The sequence below is a fragment of the Trachurus trachurus genome (assembly GCF_905171665.1).
Source record: "Trachurus trachurus genome assembly, chromosome: 22".
In the NCBI taxonomy this organism is placed as follows: domain Eukaryota; kingdom Metazoa; phylum Chordata; class Actinopteri; order Carangiformes; family Carangidae; genus Trachurus; species Trachurus trachurus.
In genome coordinates, this window is record NC_139907.1 from 5,464,370 (window position 1) to 5,490,127 (window position 25,758).

General features: G+C 40.8%; 1 protein-coding gene across 1 annotated transcript; it reads left to right on the top strand.

Annotated features, from left to right (window-relative positions):
- Positions 1-401: 401 nt before the first annotated feature.
- sfxn5a (sideroflexin 5a) lies at positions 402-25,322 on the top strand. Its single transcript, XM_083998995.1, has 14 exons — positions 402-582; positions 2,669-2,737; positions 4,966-5,043; positions 5,179-5,205; positions 10,167-10,221; positions 10,743-10,768; positions 10,912-10,965; positions 12,081-12,137; positions 12,263-12,328; positions 13,154-13,244; positions 16,630-16,745; positions 16,827-16,912; positions 22,096-22,213; positions 24,639-25,322. Exons 1-14 carry the CDS (start codon positions 535-537, stop codon positions 24,714-24,716), a joined length of 969 nt encoding a protein of 322 aa, XP_083855121.1. The 5' UTR covers positions 402-534; the 3' UTR covers positions 24,717-25,322.
- The last annotated feature ends 436 nt before the right edge of the window (positions 25,323-25,758 follow it).

Sequence of the window (25,758 nt, forward strand, 5' to 3'; positions counted from 1 at the left end):
CATGTACTAAGATGTAGAATCACTGAAGTACAGTCAGATTATTGATGTTTTTCATGTCAGTTTTGCAGTTGTAACTTGTGCTGCTGAGTTTATTCTTTCTGCACAACTTTACTGTTGCAGACCTGAAGTGAGAGGCGCCACTAGGGGGCCGTGTTTTCCTCTTTAAACAACCTCCTCCAACCACCAACACACTAACTAACTTTTTTCTTTTCTTTTTTCTTTTTTACTGCTTGACTTTTATTCGATGTAGTTGCACTTTAGCAGTTCACATCCCCTTTAAAACAATGACAACAAAGCAGGTTCTTCTGGGAAGTGTAGTCCGTGATCCCCTACGCTGCCCTCTATGAGGTGGCCTAGAAAAACTACATTACCCTTAATGCACCGCGGCGCGTGAACAGCTGTATTTTGACCGCCAGACCTGCAGCTGCTGCTTCATGAAGAGTTGGTGAAAAGTTTATGATAAAACACCGATAAGGAGAAGACAGACACACACAGAGACCGAAGTGTGTGTGCAGCAGCAGCAACAACAGCAACATGTCCGAGTATCCGACCTTCCAGCTGGGCCAGCCTCGCTTCGACCAGGTAACTTTAGTTTTTTTTTTTTAAATCTGCAACAGGAACTCAGCGTTTTGTTTTGAATCTGCACAGAAACAGGCCTTCAAACTTCAAACTGTAACCTTTTACTGGAGGTTATTAAATAGACTTCCAGGCCTCTGCTTTATCTCGTAAACAGCCTCCATTCAGCGTGTCAATATTAGTAAACAGGTTGTATGTTCAAACACTGTGGACCTTGAACGCAACGCGAGATTATATCCAAACAATAATCTCCCTTTATATTGATTTATCATCAGTGTCAGTTCCTCGGTGTTAAACTAATATGACTTATATAGGATATTGCTTAGTTATTACTTATAAAACTGAATGAACTGCACTGATACTTAGGATTTCTACGGTGTTTAAGCTTCTTGTTCAGCTTGGACATGGTGTAGGGTAGGCCTGTTATGAGGTGAACAGGTGAAATGTTCAATCACACTGACACTGGAGACCGTGAACGCAGCGCGAGATGAAATCCAAACAGGCATCTCGCTTTTAAATCATTAAATCAACTGTCATTTGTGTATTTGGCTCAATTACAACTCCCTATATTTTCAAGTGTCATTTTTAAGCTTGTTGTTCAGTTTGTGCATGATACCAAACTTTACACACTTTGTGGAACCTTGAACGCAACGCGGATTCCAGTCAAAAACCAGTGTGCTTATGGATCCCTATTACCCAGCTTCCACTGGTGGCAATGTTAATCATTTTGTTCTCTGCATCTGCATGATGGGAAAGTTTATAAACTATTTTGAACCTTGAATGCAACATGAAATGAAATCCCAATCTTTCTCAGAATGATTTTAAACCAGAGCTCTGAATTCATAGTAGTCTTGTAAACTAGTTCTCTATCAGCGCTGAAACATCCTGGTCAGATTGAATCTAGTAGCCTATAAAAGGTCAGAGGTGAATGGGAACCTTGAACGCAGCTCAGTGAAACATCTGCTGCTTTGATTTTGATATTGACGACTTCTCTTGTATCTTCCAGCTTTATGAAGGCACAACAATAAATCACTGGAGAACTCCTTAATAAAATAACTAATAGCAAACATAACAAGGCAACAGTGAGTAAATGACACAAAAGAAATGTTTAATAGCTTCCTTTAAAGAAACAGTTGTTTGCACATTTTGCCTTAGCTTCCTTAAAAAAAAACCTAAAAACTTATTTTATGATTTACTATTAGAAACGTGGCATTTGGCCAATAATTATAATTATCAACTTAATCATGTAGAAGCGCTTAGATGTACTCATGGTGTTGACATGGAAACCAGGCAACACATGTTCAAAACAAATGACATATTGAGGAGGGATTGATCAATAATGAGAGGATTAATAACAGACCAAAAAATGATACGAGTGAAAGCCGGTCCAAAACAAGTGGTAATGTGATAATTTCAACATTTAAAGCACAAATATAACAATTATGATCAATATAACGTGGATGTAGAGGGTTGGGACGCAGCTCCATGGTTCCCATTGCTCACCATATACAATCATATAATCAAATATAATTTAACAGAGTTATAGAGCCTCCCCCCTCCCCCCACCTCCTTTCATGTTTTTACCAACCGTCCATATGTTCAGGACACCACGAGGCGCAGCAGCGAGTTAGAAACCAGATTTCCATCTAAATTATTCCTTATGCTCGGTAATGAGTGAATGATCGAGAGGTGTCATTATAGAAAACCGATCGCACAGGCGGTGTATGTGTGTGAGAGTGGGTTTGGGTCCCAGATAAGAAACAGTTTGTCTGAGGTATTAATGAGGAGGCTCCACCTGGTGTGTCAAAACAGCTGGCACGCTGTGATGTGGCTGTTTACCGGGCGACAGCTGGAATCTGTCCCACTCGAGTCTGACGCTGCTGCTGCTGCTGAGCTGCTGTTTCAACAGACAGGAGAATGATTTTACCTGCACAGTGAAAGAAAGTTAGATTTTTCTGAACTTTTTCACCTCAACTCAGGCGCTGCAGTGATACAAAACTTTTAAAGAGCGTGTAATGTAAAGTAATCATCTAAATAAAACGACTAAATGATGATGGATGTTGTTTTTAATCATGTTTTCGTCTTCTCTTAGGGAACGTTCTTTGGTCGGTTCAGACACTTCCTGGATGTGATCGACCCCAGCACGCTCTTTGTGACAGAGGTACACACACACAGACACACACACACACACACACACACACACACACACACACACACACACACACACACACACACACACACACACACACACACACACACACACAGATGTCATTATTATTATGACAGTTTTTATTCAGCTGACTGTGGAGTAATTAGAGATGAGAGCAACTCATTCATTGATGCAGCCTGAGTGGCTCTCTCCTCCGGTCTGAGGACTTTGGTACATTAGGATACATCTTTTATCCATCTTGTATGTTATATTTATCAAGAGATGATCAATAAATCCACTCATTGGAATCAATGGAGGCATCACTGTAATAGAATGCAACTTGAAAACCACATTCAAGTCACACAGACATAACTAAAGATGAAGCCTCTCTCAACAATATGTTGTGTGGATCACTTTATATATATATATATCTATATATATGTTTAGGTATGGACGGGTTTTGATGATCTATTGTTACTGTATATACTATATATGTTAGCAGCCTTCAACATTTCCTTTTCCAATAAGACTTTGATCATTTTGCTCATCATCAAGTATAAACTTTATTACAATCACCAACATTTTAGTTTCTTATAGCAGCTGCTGTCATAAGTGTTAATTTGTCTGACAAACAGATTAAATACACTTTAAATGAAGGATTCATTCTGGACATTAAACAATTAACAGATTGTTAGATGTCTGAGGAGGACGCCCCATGTCTAGACTGCTGGTTTTTGATTTAGATAACAAAAAAATAAATCCTGAGATCACTCTGAGGACAGGCTGGTATGTAATTAGTGTTTCCCGAACAGAGTGAACCACTTTAGTGTTTCTCTGCTGTCTAGTCACTTTTGGGGCTGTTGAGATGACACCTGACAGGTGTTCAGTCTGGAGCCAAAATGGCTGCATAGTAACATTTCGTTTCATTTTTTGATTTATTCCATTAATGATTTACATTCTACACATGGTTGCACATATTTACATGATGTACACATAGTCACCATAAATGAAAAGGAGCAGGATGAAGAAAAACTTATAGTACTTGTCCTTTTCTATAGTTATAATTGCATTGGCTTACTATCAACACCAATATTATACTCTATTTCAAAAAGTTAAACAAATGAGCAAAATAGCAGTGGACACATGTGGAACATTTTCTTAAAGAGATATACTTGTACAACTTTTCAGTTCCTTGCTTTGTGAATGCCATAGTTTTACACCTGCAACAGAAATACACATTTGTTTTAAGCTTAGCCTTGCAAATATACCGGTATGTTTAAAATCAAGCTTCAATCCTCTTCCTCCAGCTTGAACAAGTTCTGTAAATGTTCTGGTAACGATCTGTTCTTTGCTTTATACATATTTTTAAGGTCTGAAGATCTATTAGATTGGCCACTTTCAATAAACCTGGAAACAATAATCACAATATATAACATGTAACATCATAGAGGCAGACAGAAGATGAAGACAAAAGGTTCAGAATTTGTTTAAAAAAATGCTTTAATACGACAGATTTTTTTTTTTTTACAAACTTGGGGGAGTCTCTGTCCTTTCTGGTTTCCAGGCGGTCGTGTCTAAACGCTGCAGCGCTGCACTCGTCCTAGCGTTTCCCCGGGTCTGGGCGGTGTTGTGGTAGTTTTTGCTCCTGCAGTCATCAGAGCTCTGCTGCTCTGGGTAATGAAGCTGTTAGCAGGCTCTTTGGTGACAGTAATAGCGGCAGTAGCTCCTGGGATGTGATGAGGTGTGGACAAGTGGGGCAGCTGTGGAGGGAGGGGAGAGAGTCTACACACACACACACACACACACACACACACACACACACACCCTGCACCCTACTGGGCCAGGCGTAGCCTCAACTTGCCCCTAATGACGAGAGTTGAACAGGGTTGGATGTGATTTTTGCGTATGAACACACACACACACATGCACACAAATGCAGAGAAAGGAGAACCTACACACACAGTGACACACACACACAGATGGCGAGCTCATTAGAACAAATTGGGCGACATGACCTTGTATTTTGCTCAGCATTAAGACAACCATCACACCACAGAAAGCGGCTCATTACCTTTTAGCAAACTCATTTGTCAAACTGAAAATCAGCAGGAAAGATTTGGAGACACACAATTACTGCACATTGACTCGAGTGGGTTCAACAGTGGAAGAGAGAAAAGAACGACTGTCCTGAATTTAACTTTTTAATATATTTTTCTCTCTCTCTCTCTCTCTCGGTTCAGAGGCGACTCCAGGAGAGCGAGGAGCTGCTGGAGCGTTTCAGACGAGGGACTCTGCCTCCAGGAGTGACCGACGCTCAGGTTGAACACTCAGAGATGTTCACTGTCCCTTTTTTTTTTTTTTTAAATGACCAAATTAAAGGCTCGAGTGTTCAATTATTTATTTATGAAGTATAATTAACGATGACTGTTACTAATACGTTTTTCCCTTTACAGCTTTGGCAGGCTCAGAAAATAAAGCAGGTAAGATGCTTCACACACACCTGGTTGTTATGGTGATGTCAGTCAGTCTGGCTCAGTCCTGGAGGTGGAGCTGGACATTCAGCCACAAACTTACAGTCATTTACACTGTAAAAACTTCAGTATATTTACTGATGACCCCCTTTACACCTCACTTTACCATTGCATATTACTGTTAAGGGGAGACACTACAGGTGAATAGGGTAAAAATGTTAACTAACAGATATCACCATGAAACGTCCCAAGTTTATCACTTACATTAAGACAAATATTTTTTGTATTACAAGTTTTGTCAAATCTTATGTTTAAAGCAGAAGTAAGCGATATTTTTGTGTTAATATAAGTCTTAAATAGTTCTATCTTCCGACAGCAATCACTTACATAGAGTGTTTGGACCGAAACACGGGTCTCTCAGTCACTCTGCTCTGCTCTGAGCCGGGGAGAAAACTTTCCTCGTATCCTACAGTTTTTATCCAATGAGGAGAGAGAACGGCATGAAGGGCTGTGTGTGCAGCCAAGGGATGCGCGTGAATGTGGTGACGTAGGGACGAGGACCAATAGATCCATGACGAGGGCGGGAGCTGCTAACTCCATCGGCTGACAAGAACTTATGGTGCGTTCAAGGCAGCACGTAACTCGTGTTTTTCCGACCTGTGAAGTCGTACCAGTTCGATCTGGTACGAGTTCACGGGTCGGAAGTTATGAGTGGCCGTTATAGTGACTTTCACAGGTAAAACAGGTGCAACAGGAAGGAAAAACACGAGTTACGGGTTGCCTGGAACGCTACAAAGTCGTAAGTCGTGACTTGAAGCTGTAACTTACGGTTTCAAAAGCCTGCCTGGAATGCAGCATTAGCCAAAACGACCGGATCGCTTACTTCTGCTTTAAATATGTAAATGAGGCGATATCTGATGAAATATGTGCTGATGTGCATACATTTCCAGAACTGAAATCTGAACAATGGATAAAGCCCCTTTCAAAATTCTTGTTTTATTTTGTTGACACATTAGAGTCAGAAGTTTTTCCAGAGGGGATTTTGGATATCTCTTTTTATCACTCTGTAAATAAGAAAATACTGTGACCAGCCCTAAGGGAAATCAAATTTTGCCCTGTTTTTAGGAATAAAATGTTGTATAAACCAGGCTGTGAATGATGCATCAACAATCCCCTCTAAAAAAAAACCTTCAGAATATAGACAGGAATTAAACTGGAAGGTTTCGTGTCTGTAAGTGCTGCTGAAGTGGAGATTTCTAGCTCAGAGTCTGAGGAAAGCTGATTTTGAGAAAACGGCCTTTAAAGTACTGTAAAATTCCATAGATTGTTAATGTAAATCGTACTTTTATGATTGGTTGCGGCTACGGTGGAAATGACAATGTTTGGAGCCTACATAACTGTTCAGGAGAGAGAGAGCTTTACAATGATACCTGACACGACATGGGTCAGATAACCAGCTCAGTATGTCACAGTAGCTGTTAACTTTTGGTGAATTTAGGAAAAATCTGCTGACGAAAGAGACAAAATGAAGAAAAATAACCACCTTAATGTGGATTTTCTACCATTTCTTTTGACTTTTCTGAAGGAATAAGGAAGAAAAATAGCCCAAAATCTCAAAATTGTTTTTGCCTGTAGAGTCTCGCCTTAATTGACTATTTACCTACTTTGTTTGCAATATTTGCACTTAAGTCCATGCTCTTATTCTACATTGCACATTAGATTTTACTTTTTGCACATGTGCCTTTTGCACCTTTAATCTAATTACAGTGTTTTTTATCATTATCACTGATGTAGAGTAGCTTTTCTTTTCTCTTTGCAAAGTGTTACAACCCTGGCTCCTGGGAAGCAACACAATGTAACACAAGTGAGCATTAAGCATTTGCAATGAAGCCGTTTCCCTGCAGGGATCAATAAAGTTTTTCTCACACTGATTCAGAATTAGCAAACAGATCTGACACCAGTCTTTGTGCCTCATCTCAGGATTCACCTGTTTATACGACAAGTTTACAACAAAGTCAACAGAAACATGGAGACGCAGCATTTAAAAAAAGAAAAGAAAAAACGGCTTTAATGGGGAAGTAACAAGTACAACCGAAGCAGGCGAGTGGTTTTAACTCATGTGCCAATTAGCAGACAGCTCGGAGAGATCATCACTGAACTGAAGGCACGAGCCTGTCAGAGAATGATGTTCAATAATATAGAAAGAACCATGACAACAGATTTATATTTGTGACACAGATGGGAAGAAGTCGTTGGGTTTAGTCAATCAAATCAAATCCAACAAGAGCAGGACACATAGATGTTAATCCAGCAGGAATCTGAATGGCGTTTTTAAAGCGGTTAATGTCATGTTAGTAGATCCTCAGTGTTATGGATGTGTGTATCTGCTGTGTGGGGCCATGTTTCCTCACTGAGACATGATAGTGCCCTCATACATGATGCTTTAGTTTACGACTCTGCATAGAAGCATCAGGAAGAAGCCGGACGCCTTCTGTTCCTCGCCAGAGATTTCTATCCGTCATTATCTTATCTCATCTGGTAGCAGAGGAGAGGAAAGGAGAGTACGGCGCTCTGTCGTTTGTCTCTGGTGCACACGTATGATGCGACTTTGAAAAACGCTTATCGACACAGAAAAAAAAGAAAACATGTTAAGGATAAAAAAAAAAAAAAGCCTGAAGAGTAAAGATGAAAAGCTCAGACAGCTCTAATGCATCCGTGTTGAAGGCTTCAGGCCCTGAGACTTTGATCGGTGCTTATGCAGCTGATTCAGGTGCAAACAGATAGATAGATATCTGAAATACATGTTTAATGTTTAGATACAATGCCGCCAGTGTGACAGGAGAATTAAGCTGAATAAATCATCATAATACTAGAGGTTTAAACTTGGACTTTAGATGGATGGATGGATAAAATATGATTTTGCAGACTGAATTATCTCAACTATTATTGGATGGGTTGACATGATGATCCCCAGCAGATGAAATCCTTCTGTCGTCTGTGATCTCCTGACTTTCCCTCAAACGTCACCATAAGGTTGACATTATGTGAGTTTAATTTAAGTATTAAAGCAGAAGTAAGTGATATATTTGTGTTAATATAAGTCTTAAATAGTTATATCTTCCGACAGCAATCACTTACATAGAGTGTTTGGACTGAAACACGGGTCTCTCAGTCCCTCTGCTCTGCTCTGAGCCGAGGAGAAAACATTTATCGTATCCTACAGTTTTTATCCAATGAGGAGAGAGAACGGCATGCAGGGCTGTGTGTGCAGCCAAGGGACGCCGTGAATGTGGCGACGTAGGGACGAGGACTGTTATGGTGCGTTCAAGGAAACTCGTAACTCGTGTTTTTCCGACCTGTGAAGTCGTACCAGTTCGATCTGGTACGAGTTCACGGGTCAGAAGTTACGAGTGGCCGTTATAGTGACTTTCACAGGTAAAACAGGTCGGAAAAACACGAGTGGGTTGCCTGGAACGCTACAAAATCGTAAGTTGTGACTTGAAGCTGTAATTTACGGTTTCAAAAGCCTGCCTGGAACGCAGCATTAGCCAAAACGACCGGATCGCTTACTTCTGCTTTAAGAAATATTCCAACAGTGTTTGGACTGTCGTGTTATATGGTTTAAAACATTCATGTTCCCCTCAGGTTTTATAAATATTGAGTCTTTGCCTTTTGTTGACATCATAAACTGATCAAAATCAAATAGCTTCAATTAGTTTGATTTAATACCTGTAAAACTGCTCACTGCTGATGGAGCCTCAGCTGGACTGGAGCAAACATGAGCATGAGTTGGTGAACATGGTAAACACATTAACATGTCAACAGGACGTCAAAATAAAAGCATCACTCAATAACATGTCAGGATTTCCTGGAAGAACAATGGGCCTCGTTCACCGCTAATAGAAGGAAAGTTAAAGGGATAGTTCAACATTTTTGGCAAATTGGCCCATTGCCATAATCCCTATAATAATAATAATAATAATAATAAGACTTTATTAAGGACACAATCAGAGGTCCATAGGGACTATAGTCATAGCAGTAGGTTTGTTACCTTTATTTGGTGGTGCAAGCTAAACAACTCGTTCCGTTATGAGACTGAGAGTTTTCGAGGGAAAATGCAGAGACTGCTTGCTGAAAAACTGTCCCTGAAGGCAACGTGCATCAGCGTTTTTGCATGAATTTACCTCTAAAACAACTCTGTCTGGTAACATTCTGTTATTATCTCATAGTGTGGTGAATGTGCAGGTCACAACTTGTCCACCAGAGCGTTTTGGAGTTGTTGGATTGTGTATTTGATGAGTTTGATGAGGGAAACCAAGAAATCCCATGAGCCTCCGTAGCGTAGCTCTGAGCAGCTCGCGGCTCTGCTCTGCCGTTCTAAAAATAGCTTGCACCGACAATTAAAGGTAACGAACCTACCGCTATGACTATAGGGATTATGGCAATGGGCCAATTTGCCAAAATGTTGAACTATCCCTTTAAAATGTCCAAAGGAAAATCTGCAGAGGGAGCATCGTATACCATATGATCAGTCACTTAATTACTATTGGATGTATTGATTCCCAATGAACAGAATTGATGTGAAGTGAGTGTCTATACTGTTATTCAAGAGACAGTGCTTCATAAAATAATTATTAGAAGCATCATAAATGAAAAGAAAACTATTCAAATTCAAATCATATAATATTTTACAACAGAAGAAAGCGCAGTAATCAATTATTTTGCACAAGTGTCAGCTCTCAAATGTGCGTAAGTGGGACTTGGAGCCACTACCTGTTTTTCCATGTCTATTTGACACTTTGTCTTCAGTAGTTTCACCTCACATAGATGATATAATTAGTTTCCAGTAACATGTAAAAGTTTCCTTTCCAGTTTTTAGCTCCACAGCAAAACTCCCTTGAACTTAACGAACCCAAATGATTGTGAGCTCATCATCGTCTTGATTCAGATCATTTGCGCTCTCATTACAGGCCATCATCCACCCTGACACGGGGGAGAAGATCCTCATGCCCTTTCGGATGTCAGGTACAGTATAGCTCGGTTTGGACGCCCTTGTCTGTGGGAGTGGGAGTGGGAGATCCGGGGTCTTGTTATGTTATGTGGTCCAACATTGGAGGCGTCCTTCACCCTGGGAACTGTCACAGCTCTCCAGGGCTCTTCAGGTTGTCTCAGGCCTGGAAAAGGTCACTCTCAGCTGGGTGCTGATTAAAATCTCTCTCCCACGGTGACGGAGAAGTTCTCGCGGCCTCTGAGTCGGGACCAAAATACTTGTGTTTGCCTCCTCAAAGTCTCACCTTCCTCAGCAGACGACTACGACGCGTCTGAGGAAGGGATAAAGGGGATGAATGTGGGAGGAGAAACAGAGGGATGAACATGTTAGGACCAATACAGAGTAGATGTCAGACTAATGTGAGCATAGAAATCTACACTGAAGAATAAAAGTAGAAGGATTTAGAGATTAGAAACATGAGATCTTAGAAACCTGACAACAGATTAACCTCAAATCAAACAGTGGAAGTGATGACACTGACTCTGTCTTTACACAGGGTTTATCCCGTTTGGCACACCGGTGGTAAGATCACATTTAATGTTTACATATCGTACACTGACATAAATATGTTCTGTCCATTTCTCTTTTTGATCTTTCATATGTTTTTGTTTGTTTTTATGTTTTGTAGTGAGTGTGTAAAGTGTTTTTTTTTTGTCTTTGTGCAGGTTGTCGGCCTGCTCCTCCCAAACCAAACACTTCTGTCGACCATCTTCTGGCAGGTAAATGCATCCCACGTCCTGACTGAGACGATACCATCAAGACACGTCTCCTTTTGTTTTATTCATTCATTTATTTATAAAGACGACAGACAATAATCAACATCTCTGTAGATTTCCCAGCCTTCAATCCAAAGTTTACAACAGTAATCCTGGCAAGATGCTCGAAAACAGGTGACGTGACAGGTGGAGAAATACAATAATACGACAGGAAGACGCCAAAGTGACAACGATAACAACAGAATTAGAAATCTCTAAGTGGTGTCACAAGACAAAACAGTTCATAAACATCGACATTTCAACCACTCGACAATGAGTAAAAAATGTATATAAACTTTGCACAAAAAGAAATTTGTGTTTGGTAGATTATTTCTTTGTTGTAACAATGCATCTTGGAAATAAATCTTATAGCGTTGGAAAGCCTGTTTATTACCCTTTTAAATGGTGCCACACTTGTAAGGAACATGCATTTGTGGGGTGAGCAGCAGAGCTAAGTATCTGGGTTGCGCCCATGAAAAATGTGTATTTATTTCATACATTTACTCAATTTGGATTTTTAATTGGGAAAATACTTCCATTTATCATAAAAATATTGATCTCAACTAAACTCAGAGCTTAATTTTCTGCTTTTTCTAGAACATTTTAAGGTTTCAGTCACTGATATCAAGTTCATTTAATCATAGATATGTTTCCCTAAGATATACAACATCTAGAACAGGGGTGTCAAACTCATTTTAGTTCAGGGGTTACATACAGCGCAATTTGATGTGAAGTGGGCGGACCAGTCTAAATAGTATCATTATAACCTATTAATAAAGAAAAAAATGTCCCTTTGCTTTAGTGCAAAGAAGTACAAGTTCATTATTAAGATGTTTACAGTTAAAAAAATAAGTTCAACAATATTATGCCTCTTCTGTCTTTTCACACACAAATTCATCCCATGGGCCAGATTGGACCATCTGGCGGGCCAGTTTGGTTGACACCCCTGATCTAAAACCTTATAATAAACAAGGACATACTGAAAATGTAAATAACAGCACCTGTAATCATACACAATAATAAATCACTGACAGTAACATGCTCTAACTCATCTTCCTCTCCTCTGTCTCTTTGACCAGTGGTTAAACCAGAGTCACAACGCCTGCGTTAACTACAGTAACCGTAACGCCTCCAAGGTAACCAACACCATCTGCACTGAAGCGACTGATGACAACAAACACTGTGTCTGTGTGTTGCTGAGCTGCTTGAACTGTCGTCTTTTTGTTTTCTCGCTTCTTTCTCATTTTCACTTTCACTTCAGCCAGCTCCAGTTTCCAAATTCGTGCAGGGATACGTCGGAGCAGTGACGAGCGCCGTCTCCATCGCTGTGAGTTCACTCATTAATCCTTTATACCCATGAGTCACTTTATAGATATAGATATTAGTCTGCCTTCAGAGTTTAATGGTCTGAAGGTTGTTCCACATATAGATATGTATATTTTTAAATTAAAAACCAAATATTTTGAATGATTTTGACGGTATAAACTTTTAAATACAACTTTTCAAAACACCCTCATCAGCTGAGTGTTTCTTACCTTTTTATATCATCAAAGGACTCAAATGTCAAAAGAGTATAATGCATGTTCACACACCTGCCTGACACAAGCCTTAGTGTGGACATGGGGCTCAAACCGAGCCAATTACTGATCCCGCTGGGCGCTCATCCGGCTGCTGCTGCTCTGACAACGGCAACAAGCACAGGAGAAGCAGAAGAAGAAAGACAAAACACACACACACACACACATACACACACCACACTCTCGGGGTGTGTGGAGGGTGGAACGACAGGCCGGGAGGGGGCCAGGAGCTCTCCAATTAAACGTCCGCTCTGGTGACGCCCCCCCACTGTGGCGGGGAGAGCCGGCGGCTGCAGCGGCTCGGTGGTGGTGGTGGTGTGTTATCAAAGAGCACATGGCTCCTCCGTCAGAGGAGAAACACAGAGAAGCTGCTTGTTTCATCCTTTATGCACAAAGACAGAGATGTCACCTTTCTCCCGTTTCTGACACTTTGGTTTCATTTGTCTCTGAACCATCAAGTTTATTCACATACTTATCCCACACGTTACTCACTCCAGGCACATCTTTCTGTCTTTTTGTTTTTTTTCTCCCCCATTGTAAAATTGGAGTCGGGCTCATGTGTGTCTGGTTTGCAGGTGGGGTTGAATGTGTTAATCCAGAGAGCAAACCGCTTCAGCCCAACAACCAGGCTTTTGGTGCAGAGGTTCGTCCCCTTCCCAGCAGTGGGTGAGTTAAAAAAAAAGAAACCTCCTCATCAACCTGAGACTCACGTGGCCCTTTGATCTGTAAATGAGTTCACATTGTAGATCTGGTCCAGTGTTTAATCAGTAGGATGATTCTGTGTCTGTCAATACACTATTTTATTTTTAATATAAGTTTGATTTCAGAATAGCTTTATTGTCATTGTACAACACTTAGTACAACGAAATGTAAAGTTCAAACTTTCAAGTGCTCCGAGTATAAAAAATAATATGCACAATAATAGTAAGTAAGTAGTAAAGCACAATTTAATTACTTTCAGATCATTTCACTGATACACAAACCATTTTAGCATGCTAAGGGAAATTATTAACATGTTAATATGCTTGTAGCTGACATGGAAACTATGGGATGTTAACATATGAATAGATTAAACGTGGTAACCTTGTGCATTCAGATTTAGCATGATGGCATTTATCATGTCATGACATTAAAACACTACTGTTACCACACTAACATTTGATATATTCTTCTTCTTCTAACCTGAGGTTCATTGATTTGCTTTGCATTCAGTTGCATTGCACAATTTTATGATGATGACAGATAATCTGAATGAAAGCTGCAGAAAACACCAGTAAGTGGCCCTTTAGTTTAGTTTAGTAGTTTGATACCAAGGTCTGGAATGAAACAGCTAACAGGCTACAGCTGATATCATACTAACAGTTACCTCCTTAGAGGAGGAACATGCTAATGTTTAGCATGCTATGATTAGAATGAGCTAAAACTACATGAAGCTGACAAGACTTTGGGATTTAATTATTTATTTTAAGTATGAACAAAGAAACTGGAGCTTTGACCACTAGATTGTCAGTTCAAAATAGATAAATCAGAATTTAATGTTGTTTCCCCCTTGTTTTTCCCTCTTATAATAACTCTGTAAATACAACGAAGAGGTGTTAGGTAATTCTTCATCTTCCTAACGTGGTGTTTTTCCTTCAGAGCTGCTCTGTGATGATCAGACCTGCAGCCCAGTTCACCTGAGCCGTTTGTCTCGGTGCTGGTCTCCGTGGCGTCCTGCAGCCGCTCTGCTCTGTCAGCCGCTCTGTGTGTGGAGCCACAAGGCTGATGATTTTCATGCCACTCTCTCACAAACACACAGTCACACCCAGGGGTATAGACCCGTGTCCCAGAATGCCCCAGGCTGCTGGCTCATAATTAAATTGTTTGCCTGCCCCCCTCCCACCCCTCCACCCCTCCACCCCTCCCCTTCCTTACCATGGCGGTTCTTCTAATTAAATCAACAGGTTTCTACAGCGCAGCCTTTGCCTGGTAATTGGCTGCTCGTTATAACTCTGCTGCCGCAAACAAATTGGATAATTACCCCTAAAGTGGCGTCTATGTCAAGGCCTCATTTACCTGATTTCTGTTTGTTCATTGTTGTTGCTGTTGTTGTTTTGGTAGCCTTATATAAAAGGTAATTAAAATGGCTAATTGAAGCGAGCGAAAGCAAAGTGCTGTTTGAATTTTCACCCGCTTGATTTTGTTTGCTTACTTAAGGCTAGATTTATTTGTAATAACCTAATCAAGCAGCGGCCTGTCACTCAATTAGATTATGAAGACCTTCACTGGAGGGAAAAACCGTCGCCGGCAGAAATTTATGGGCACAATTAATTTGTCGTCTTCTGAAAATATTTGTCATTATTTGTGATATTTAGGAAGTAATTATGCGAAAAGTTCTTGGATGTATTTCCATCAGTGTACCACCAGTTATTAGATGACAATTAGAATGTACATAAATGTAATTATTTCACATAATTACAAATTACAGCCACATAGTCAGCATTTAGCTGCACTGGCTTTTCATTATTCAATTAAAATTTCTAATTACTTTGACGCCTTTTATTAATTTATTTTAATTACAAATAGGTTTGTTGGGTCTTTTTTTAAAAGAAATTTAGATCTGTTTGTTGTATGTTTGTTATTCCTTTCCAAAAATCCTACTATCTGTGCCTTTTATTAATTGGTCTGCAGAATAAAAAAAAAAATCCCTTGTAGGTAAAAAGAGCTATTTGCTCAGTCAATTGAATTCCCCTCACAAAGCGACCCGGCAGCCCTGCAGCCCTTAGCACAGATAACTCTGAACGCTGTTGTCTTAAATTAAAAAGGCTCGCGGCGCCACCACTAAACTCTCTAAAATGAGTTTTTCTTATTCCTATTAGAGTCAAGGAGAAAGGATCATCTGCATTAACATACATTTGTGTTCATTTTGGCTCTCGTGAATAAATCACAACAACACGGCTGTTTGTTGACCCGTCACTCACCTTTTTGTTGCGTTGTGACTGTTGACTCGAGTCAAAGTCACACAAACCATTACAGCATCATCTCATTGGTTGTCTAGGTTACAGTGATGGTCTTTCAGTGGTTATAAATTCTTCTGTATTATTAGTAAGGTTAGTTTTTATGAATTTTAACTTAAAAGACGTATTTTTATAATGAGATGAGACGTTTTCTTGGGTATCATCAACATCTCCTTTGACCCACATAGTACATGTCAGTGCATCCATCCATCCACAGGGCTTTTCCTACCATCAATGCAACCAAAGGGATTTTCAGAATAAAAGCATTGAAAATAACGGTACCTAATCAACCCTAAACACAGAACAATCAGGAATATATATTTTTAAATAGCAGAAATATGACAATAATAACAGGAAGTGAGGAATCTCCATCATGAATCTCATAAATTTGCACTGAAGAAGCACTGAAGACCAGAGAGCAAAGATAAAGAGAAGGTACAAAATGGAAAGCTAAAATAGAGGAACTGTAAGAAAAAATGTTTTTAATGGGTTTCTACTTTCTAATTAGCCATCAAATTGGACCGATAGATAGATAGATAGATAGATAGATAGATAGATAGATAGATAGATAGATAGATAGATAGATAGATAGATAGATAGATAGATAGATAGATAGATAGATAGATAGATAGATAGATAGAAAAACTTGACAGGAAAGAATCCAGTAGATATTTCAGTCTCAACGACACCAACGCCGCTAAAAATGTTTTAATTCTCAGAATAATTATTTCATGATCCTGAGAAAACAGTTTGTTCTGTTTAATCAGTTTTGCCAGAACATTTCGTCATGATCTTTGAATAGTTATTTCATTATCACAGGAAACTTGATGAAGTTCTGATATTATTCTAATTAGCTCAGCGTCGTCTGTTCTTCCATAAATTACCAGTGCACTCACTCATGATGCTACAGTTTAAAACCTTCATTTAAACCTCCTCTCCTCGTGCTCTCGCTGCAAAGAGCCCCGACACCTTCCTTGGCACCCGAGCCAGAGGGTGAAGAGACAATATGCTCATTTGTGAAATAATAAAATATGTCAATACCTCTCTCTCCACAGCGAGCGCCAACGTCTGTAACGTGGTGCTCATGAGACACTCGGAGCTGTCGCAGGGCATCAATGTGCTTGATGACAACGGCAACGTGGTGGGAACGTCCAGAGTAGCTGCCAAGCATGTATGTTGGTTTCACCGTGCTGTAAATATATCATGTGCTGTCTTTAACATTCAGTCATTTTGTGATTTTTGTCTATCACAGGCTCTTCTGGACACGGCCCTGACCAGAGTGGTGCTGCCCATGCCCATCCTGCTGCTCCCGCCCATGGTCATGGCTGCACTGGAAAAGTAAGAAACTCCTCATCACACAGACTTTAGAGAGAAACAACATCAGGATTCAAACTGTAAATCAAACGATATTAGACAGAAGAAAATCCAGATTAGTAAAGTCAAAACCAACTTTCTTTAATTTAAAATATCATGTGTTTGTCGTGCAGACAGTTGGCTCTCAGGCTCCTGAGGTAAGGGATAGTTCAACATTTTGGTTTTAGGAGTAGGTTTGTTACCTTTAAAGGGATAGTTCACCCTAGAATGATATTTCGCTCATTATCTACTCACCCTCATGTTGACTAAGGGCTGGAAGAATTATCAGAGTCCACCGTCCCTTCTCTTAGTTACAGGGGGTCTCGGCGTAGCAGTGAATTTCAATGCAACGGTTGCAAAGGGACACCGGAGCTCTTCGTAAAAAAACACACACAAAAAAACATCCAAATACCTCCATGATGCTCGTATGTAATGTCCGTCTTGTGCTGAAGCCCCAAATTGCGTAATTGTCCCGAAAAAAATTAAATAAGTCTATATTTTAAGCTTGTTTGTAGCGGAAGCTTCTCGTCTTCTTCTTCTTCTCCTCTTCCTGGTCCGTCCAAATCTCGCGTGATTCGCAGTAACCGCACTGACGCCGGCGCAAATCACGCGATATTTGGACGGACCAGGAAGAGGAGAAGAAGAAGAAGACGAGAAGCTTCCGCTACAAACAAGCTTAAAATATAGACTTATTTAATTTTTTTTCGGGACAATTACGCAATTTGGGGCTTCAGCACAAGACGGACATTACATACGAGCATCATGGAGGTATTTGGATGTTTTTTTGTGTGTGTTTTTTTACGAAGAGCTCCGGTGTCCCTTTGCAACCGTTGCATTGAAATTCACTGCTACGCCGAGACCCCCTGTAACTCAGAGAAGGGACGGTGGACTCTGATAATTCTTCCAGCCCTTAGTCAACATGAGGGTGAGTAGATAATGAGCGAAATATCATTCTAGGGTGAACTATCCCTTTAATTGTCGGGGCAAGCTGTTTCTAGATCGGCGGGGCAGAGACGTGAGCTGCTCACGAAACGGTACTTTCCCTCAAAACTCATCAAATATACAATCCAACAACTCCAAAACGCTCTGGTGAAGAAGTTGTGACCTGCACATTCACCACGCTATGAAATAATAACGAATGTAACATGACGACACATGAAGCAAACACTTACTTGCGTTTTTGAAATCACTCCGCCCAGCAGCCGTGTCTGTAATGTAGTTCCGGCTACACATTTGCCTCGAAAACAACTCTGTCTCATAATGGTACATGATTATTTCATAGCGTGGTGAATGTGCAGGTCACAACTTGTCCACCAGAGCGTTGTGGAGTTGTTGGATTGTGTATTTGATGAGGTTGATGAGGGAAAGGCGAAAGTACCGTGCAGCTCTGTTGCGTTAGTTGAGCAGCTCACGTCTCTGCCCCGCCGATCTAAAAACAGCTTGCACCGACAATTAAAGGTGAACCTACTTCTATAGGGAATATGGCAATAGGTGAATTTGCCAAAATGTTTAACTTGAACCTATTGATGGAGTTGATGTTTCTATAGGTAGCTCCATTATCCATTGCGCATTCAAACATTTGTCTCTTTCAAATTCTGATTTTGCTTTAACTGCATACGATCCAACACATGATGTTCCCCCGGAGGAGAAAGAGACCCGGCCTGCATTGTTTGCAACAGCAACAATAAATGATTTCAGCCTTACTGCTGTCATTATCACTGCTATAAAGTAGTTTGTTTTGTTTTTTCCATTTTAAAAAGCTAATTATGGCTTTAATTGCAGCAATAAAGGCACTAAACCTTTTTGGTGTTCAGCTATTATAAAAGTCAGATTAATTCACAAATGCAAATGACTCCTAATTAAATGACAATTAAGAAATAAATAATAAAGTTGGTCCTAAATTTGAGTCAAAATTATAAATATCTCAACATCGTCTCAGTCTGCTTTGTGCTGAGAGCTGCTATAGTTTGATAAGCCCACACAGTCACTGAACCAGCTCCACCACTGTGTGATATGACTGTAATGACGCCTTAATGATGCAACGTGTTTATGCGGACGTCCCGTGATCGATGGCCTGACTGTGCCTGCGGTGCGCCCAGGAATGCGGCTCCATATTAACAGCACTTGTCCTGACTGCTCCGAGCGGGCGGGCGGGCGGGCTCAGGCAGCCAAGCCACAGCTGCCCAGGTGTGTTTGGGATTCCTGGCAGCTGGATGAGTGAACGCTGCATGGGGAAGCGAGGGAGAGCGAGGTAGAGGAGGAGGAGGAGGAGGAGGTCGGGTTGGCTGGAGATGCAGGCGAGTAAGCAGCTCAGCTATCCTCCATGTCAGCTCGCCTTCACTGGCTCTCAATGGAGCGAGAACAAGGGGACAGAGATGGGTCCCTGGGCGGCCCCCCAATGATGGATGACACCGCTGAGAGCTGCTTTAGTGCAGTGACAGCGGCTTCTCACCTCACAATTGGACTGAAAACAACGATTCGGGGTTGTTTTGTTTTGTTTTGTTGAGAAATTTGCGTAGATGAGATTAACAGTGTAACCTCTTTTTTTGTTATTTGCATATACATCGACCATACAGTACGTATTTATATTAACATGAGGTCAGTGGACGTTAGCGTAGCTTTGCATAAAGACTCATAAAGCGGCGCAGCTGAAAAAACTTTACACACATGAGGTGAAACATTGTTTATTGTGCAGAGTCAGACAGTCTCAACGTTTCACTCGTCAACTACACCGAACTTGTCAGATGGACTCAGCACGTTAACGTTTTCTAACTGACAAAAAACACAATTAGCTGCGAGTCCATGATGAAAATGAGACACAAAATAAATTCTTAACACTGCAATCGTGCAGAAAATGGAAGAAGGATTTTAGAGTTGTAAGTTAGTTAGAGGTCGTCCGTCATATTGATCTATATAAGTGGCAGGAGGAGACATGTTTATCATCTTGTGTCATAGTTACTGTGTTTGTGACAGTAACGGTTTCCTCCTGTTCACTTAAGTATCTCTTCAACGTCCTGTTGCAACATCTATTAACAACTGAAGAAGAGGTCATCTTCTCTAGATCAGCTACAGTATTAAAACAACAGCTTTTCTCTGCTGCTAATGCACTAGCCTTTATTTTAGCCTTTTGACTTAGAATAAATGTAGGATACTTTATTAGGGAAATCTGTTTTGGATTAAACCTGCTGCACATCACTGTAGAGCTGCAACAATTAATCGATTAGTCGAACAATAATTAAATCAATCGTCAACTATTTCAATAATCCAATAATCGGTTTAGGTAGTTTTTTTAAGAAGAAAAGTCAAAATTCTCTGATTTCAGCTTCTTAAATGTGAATATTTCTGGTTTCTTTGTTCCTTTATGACAATAAACTGAGTCTCTCTTTGGTTTGTGGACAAAACAAGACATTTGAGGACGTCGTCTTGTGGTTTAGGAAACACTGATTGACATTTTTTAACATTTTATTGACCACACAACTGATCGATTAATCATTTAAATAATCGACAGGTTAATCGATAATGAAAATAATCGTTAGTTGCAGCCCTACATCAGTGTGTCCATAATGCAAAGAAAAGCTAAAGCTGCTAAAAAAATACACAATTAAATCCTGTTCTGTTCTGTTTTCATGTTGAACCCCCCCCCCCCCTACCCCCTTCACACACCTGTCTGTTAGTGTAGGAGTGTATATTTCAGTAGAATTGAAGCTACTTTTACTGGATGATGATGGTGTTTTTTCACTGTGAACTGGTTTATTCACAGTGACAGACACAGCCAGAGCACGACCACCAGTCAGGTTATCCAAGAGTCAGTGAATGCAGCACAGCAGTGTTGTTGCATGGAAACTATCATTAATTTGAGATAAAATGAAGTTTTCCACCTGATCTGAAGGTTTTCAGACTTCCACATGAGCCCAAATCTTCCTTCTGCATCTCACATACCTCACAACTCTACTTTTCTCTTTGTAATCCAGTTCCCTAAAAATGTGTATCTGCACATTTGTGTGTGTGTGTAGCCTAATTAAACCATGGCAGCCATATGTGTTAATGAGCTCCCTCATTAGGCAGTAGCTCTCCTCGTTAGGGGGAGAGGCGTCGCTGGTGGAGGAGCGATGGAGCGGCTCTTTCTCAAGCTCCTGCTGAGTTCGCTGTCCCACACACTGAAGAGGGGATTATCCTACGAAGGGCAGCGAGGAGGGAGGAGAAATGTATTTCTGGAGATGGAGGAGCCATGTAAAAAGCCCTTTAAAAAATAAATCTGCCTAATCAAACAGAGACTACACAGCTACTGCAATAGGTGGAAGGATAAAACCAAATAACAATAAACTAGACTATGACTATGACTGATAATGGATGCAAACCTCCTTTTATGTTTATGATGAGTGCAGCAAAGAAAGATATTGAACTCTGAACAGGCTTCATTGTGTTAATGTGACATTCACTTGCACATGTTTATCCTTTAAAGAACCCATAGAGAACTACAACCACCTAAAATCCAATAATATGTGTCATGCAATAGGGTTAATATGTGTTTTCTAATATTCTCACATTTGTAATAAAAAAAAAACTTTGATCTCTCCACTTCCCAGGAATGTGTCAGTCCCACGACATAATTAAACACTAATCCACCTCATTTCAGAGAGTAAGTGGGCTGTGAAGACACGGCGCTAAAGACAAAACCTGCTCCGCCCTGAATGTTAGTGTGTGTGCAGTTATTTTTATTTCTGTAAAATCATCTCCAGGCAGAGACCCTACTGTAACCCTACCTGACTTTTTATTTTATTTCTCTGTTAATGTCGTTTTCCTGTCGAGGAGCTTTGATGTTTCTACATTTTATCCTTAAATAGTCTGAATACTCTGCCTCAATTATCAGAAAGATCATTTCCACCAGCGACTGTGACCTTATTTGGCAACATTTAAAATTGTTTTTGACAAATATGTTGAACTTGTCTTTGGTATTGTTTCAAATTTTATCATTTAACAAAATGAGCTTTTATCTCCTGAAGGCTTCAGAGTCCAGGAGACAGTAGTTTGCCGTGATGATTGGTCTAGGGAAGTGCATTGAATTCTTTAACTCCTCCATCTCTGAAATGTGATGAGTGAGTTTTGGGTGAACGTTTTTGTTTTTTTGACTTGAACACACCTTTTTTTTGTGTCTCCTCCTCCACCAGGCTGCCTCTCCTTCAGAGCCGGCGGAGGCTCGTCCTGCCCGTCCACAGCCTGGTGTGTCTGGCTGCCTTCGGCCTGGCTCTGCCTCTGGCCATCAGCCTCTTCCCCCAGATGTCACAGGTACAGAACACATCTGTCCTCCTCACAGACGCAACAGGACGTCATTCTCTAGTTTCTGTTCTGAGGCTTCTGCACTGCAACAACCAGCTGCACTCTGGGGTTTCTATTATCGATGTTCAGTTTGTGTATCACTGTGTCTGCTCATGCTTCCTTGACATGACAGAGACTGGAGGTTGTACTGGAAACCATATTTCAAAATGAACCCTGGTTAAAAAAATATTCAAGCAAACATAGATTGATTGATTGTTTTATTTCGTATGAATGACAGACATGCATATGAAAAGGATAGGTAAGAAGCCAAGGCTTGTGAGGAACCTACCCCCTTGCAACTGTTACATTTACAACCAATCATGGTGTAGAGACAAGATCATTAGGCTACTTTGCATAATACAGAGACAAATTAGAAATGTAATTAAGTAAGCAAAGCAGACAGTAAAATAGGATGCTGCTCTTGCAGAATTCATACATCACAGTTCATGAGAAATGAAATCTACCTCTCCCTGTTTTGGAAACTTTTATTTTGAAGGAAACCACTTCCTCCATCTACCGATCTCATGGCTGAGACGTGAGACACAGCGTCTTCCTTGGAGCTAGACAAGATTAAATTCTCCACACATGACTTGACTGATAATTTTTTTTTTACAATCACTGGCAGCTCCTGATCACCGGTGTTAACAATCTGACTTCCGAGATGAAGCACACCAGGTTCTTTCATTTTTGGCGCGATGACAAAGATCTCCCAACAATCAGTTGTGCGCCACAAAGACCATGCAATCATGTCACTCTTGTCCTCTGTGCCGATCCCAGGAGCTCCTTCTTTTCTTTTTCCTTTTTGTCTCTGCATGCAGACAGCTCGGCTCAGATCTGCTGCGACTCTGTGTCAGTGACTGATGTTGATGACCGGGGTCTCCTGACCTCCCTCTACGTTTCCCATTGACTTCACGGAGGCTCTCTGCTAATGAGGCGTAGCCCTCTGAGACAGAACCTGCTCTGTTATGATCTGCCTTCTCTCTCTCGCCTCCAGTCGCTGAAGCCATCCAGGCTGCAGCAGGCCGTGATCTAACTTTAGCCTCATTGGCTCGCTCATGCATGGTTCTTCTACTTCATTAAAGGGATAGTTCACCCAAAATTCAAATTTCAGAGTCCTCCGTGCCTTCTCTGAGTTACGGAGGGGTCCGCGCAGCAGTATTTGTCCCTATAATGGTTGTGAACGGAGCTCACTTTTCTTCGTCCAAAAAGACACACCAACAAACATCCAAATACCTCCATAGTGCTCGTTATGTCCCTCTTTTGAAGCCCCAACATGAGAAATTGTTCTGAAAAAAATTAAATAAGTCTATGTTTTAAGCTTGTTTGTAGCGGAAGCTCCCAGTGTCTCAGTTCACTGCTCTTCCTGTGTCAGTGCAAATCTCGCGTGATTTGCACTGACCGGCAGAACAATTTCTCATGTCGGGGCTTCAATACAAGAGGGACATTACAGACGAGCACTATGGAGGTATTTGGATGTTTTTTGGTGTGTCTTTTTGGACAAAGAAAAGTGAGTCCCATTCACAACCATTATATGGACAAATACTGCTGCGCGGACCCCCCCGTAACTCCGAGAAGGCACGGAGGACTCTGAAAATTCTCCCAGCCCTTAGTCGACATGAGGGTGAGTAGATGATGGGTGAAATTTGAATTTTGGGTGAACTATCCCTTTAAATGGCTGTGGTGGCCATGATGTTGTTGTTTTTCCACTCCATCTCTCTCTCTCTTTGTCTCCTTCTTCTCTCTGCCAAATGACTCCGCTGACACAAGCCAACCGGCTCTGGCTTTAAAATGTTTAGGATTTAATTACCACTGGAAATAGCTCACACAGCCATATGGCAACAAACTTCAGACATATGTGCCGCCAACAGTCCTGTGAAAAGCTGCCTCCCGCTCCACACCGAGGCCTGTTTTTCTCTCACAAGTCCCTTTTTTTTGCACTTTCGCAAGCATAGCAGATGAAAAAAAAGAGAAAAAAAACTCCCCAAAAAGCAACATGAATGCCCCGCTCCCCTGGACCCCCCGCCTACTCAATTTGTCCCACTTCCCCATTTCACACCTACCAAGATGTCTGATTAGGATTCAGCCTCCAACTCCAACAGCCATCTGTCTCTGGTTCAAATATTAGGAGATGCAAACCTCAAATTAGACTTTAATCTGCCAAATTGGCTTTTTGCACATTAGCAGTAAATACAGAACATTTAAAGCCTTTAAGAATTATTTAGTTACAAATGAAACGCACTTCGGATCTTTAAGTAGCGGCTCGTGTGGACGATTAAAGGCGGTGCAACGCAGCACGCTCACGTACAGGATGTAAACTTGTTATACATCTGACGGCTCGCGCCAAATATCCACACGTGCACCGCTGACCTTCCTGTTCTTGCTTTGATTCCCACAGATCAGCGTGGATCGGTTAGAGCCGGAGATCGCCATGGCAACAGATTGCAAGACTCTGACATACAATAAAGGCCTGTGACTGAGTGATCCCCCCCCGTCCCCCTATAGGACGTGAAGATGCGACCTGCTGCTGCTCCTCGGCGACGTTCAAGCTGCCACACAATGAATTATGGTAAAAGAGAAAAAGAAAAAAAAAATTGGCTGCACCGGCCTCAGAGGATTTAGCATATGTTTACAGAGGACGGGGAGGTTCATGTTGGGAATACATGTTGTTTACACCAAGGCAGTGGTTGTTAATTAAGAAATAACACGATGACATATTGTGATATGGGAAAGTGAACGTCAGATTCACCTTTTAACACGGAGTCTGCTACGTTATCGCTCATATTGGAGAGGCTAAGTAAGCTTAGGTTCCTCTTCTCCTCCTTCACAGTAATGGTAAACACTAAACAGGTGGATCACAATGGGGTTAGACTGCGAATTAGAAATAGATCGGCTGCTTTTTTCAATGATAAACGCTAAAATGTATTTTAAAACGTGCTCCTTTAGCTCTGATGCAGACGCCTCTCTGCCTGAAGTCACCACTCTTGGGTGTGTAACAATGTCCCACTGAAGCACGGTTTGTGTTATTCTACAAAAACCTGCATTTATCAACCTATATGCACCTAATTCATATGATAATGTTTTTATTTATATTGGCTGAACTCTCTGACTATCAATTCATGATAATCGGTTCTGACATGAATGCCATACTGGATCACAAATTGGATAAATTAAAAGCTGAAAGTCTTTTCATCACAGATTTTCACAGTGTACAAAAAAAGAATCTAATCCCATATATGCTCTCCTTAATTTTTATATCGGTTCTATATCGGTTCTATATCAGTACTAATAATCAGTATCGGTATCGGCCCTGAAGAAAACATATTGGTCGATACTGTGTCTGCAAATACTGTGAAGCAAATCTTTTAATATGAAGCACTTGACTGTCTCTGCAGCTCTGTGGCACAGGCCACTCTGTTCTTAATGTAACTGTGACTTGTTCAATCAAAATGTGACTTTTTCTCTTTAACGCACATGTTTTTAGAAGATAAAACTTACAGAACTACACGAGAAAGAAG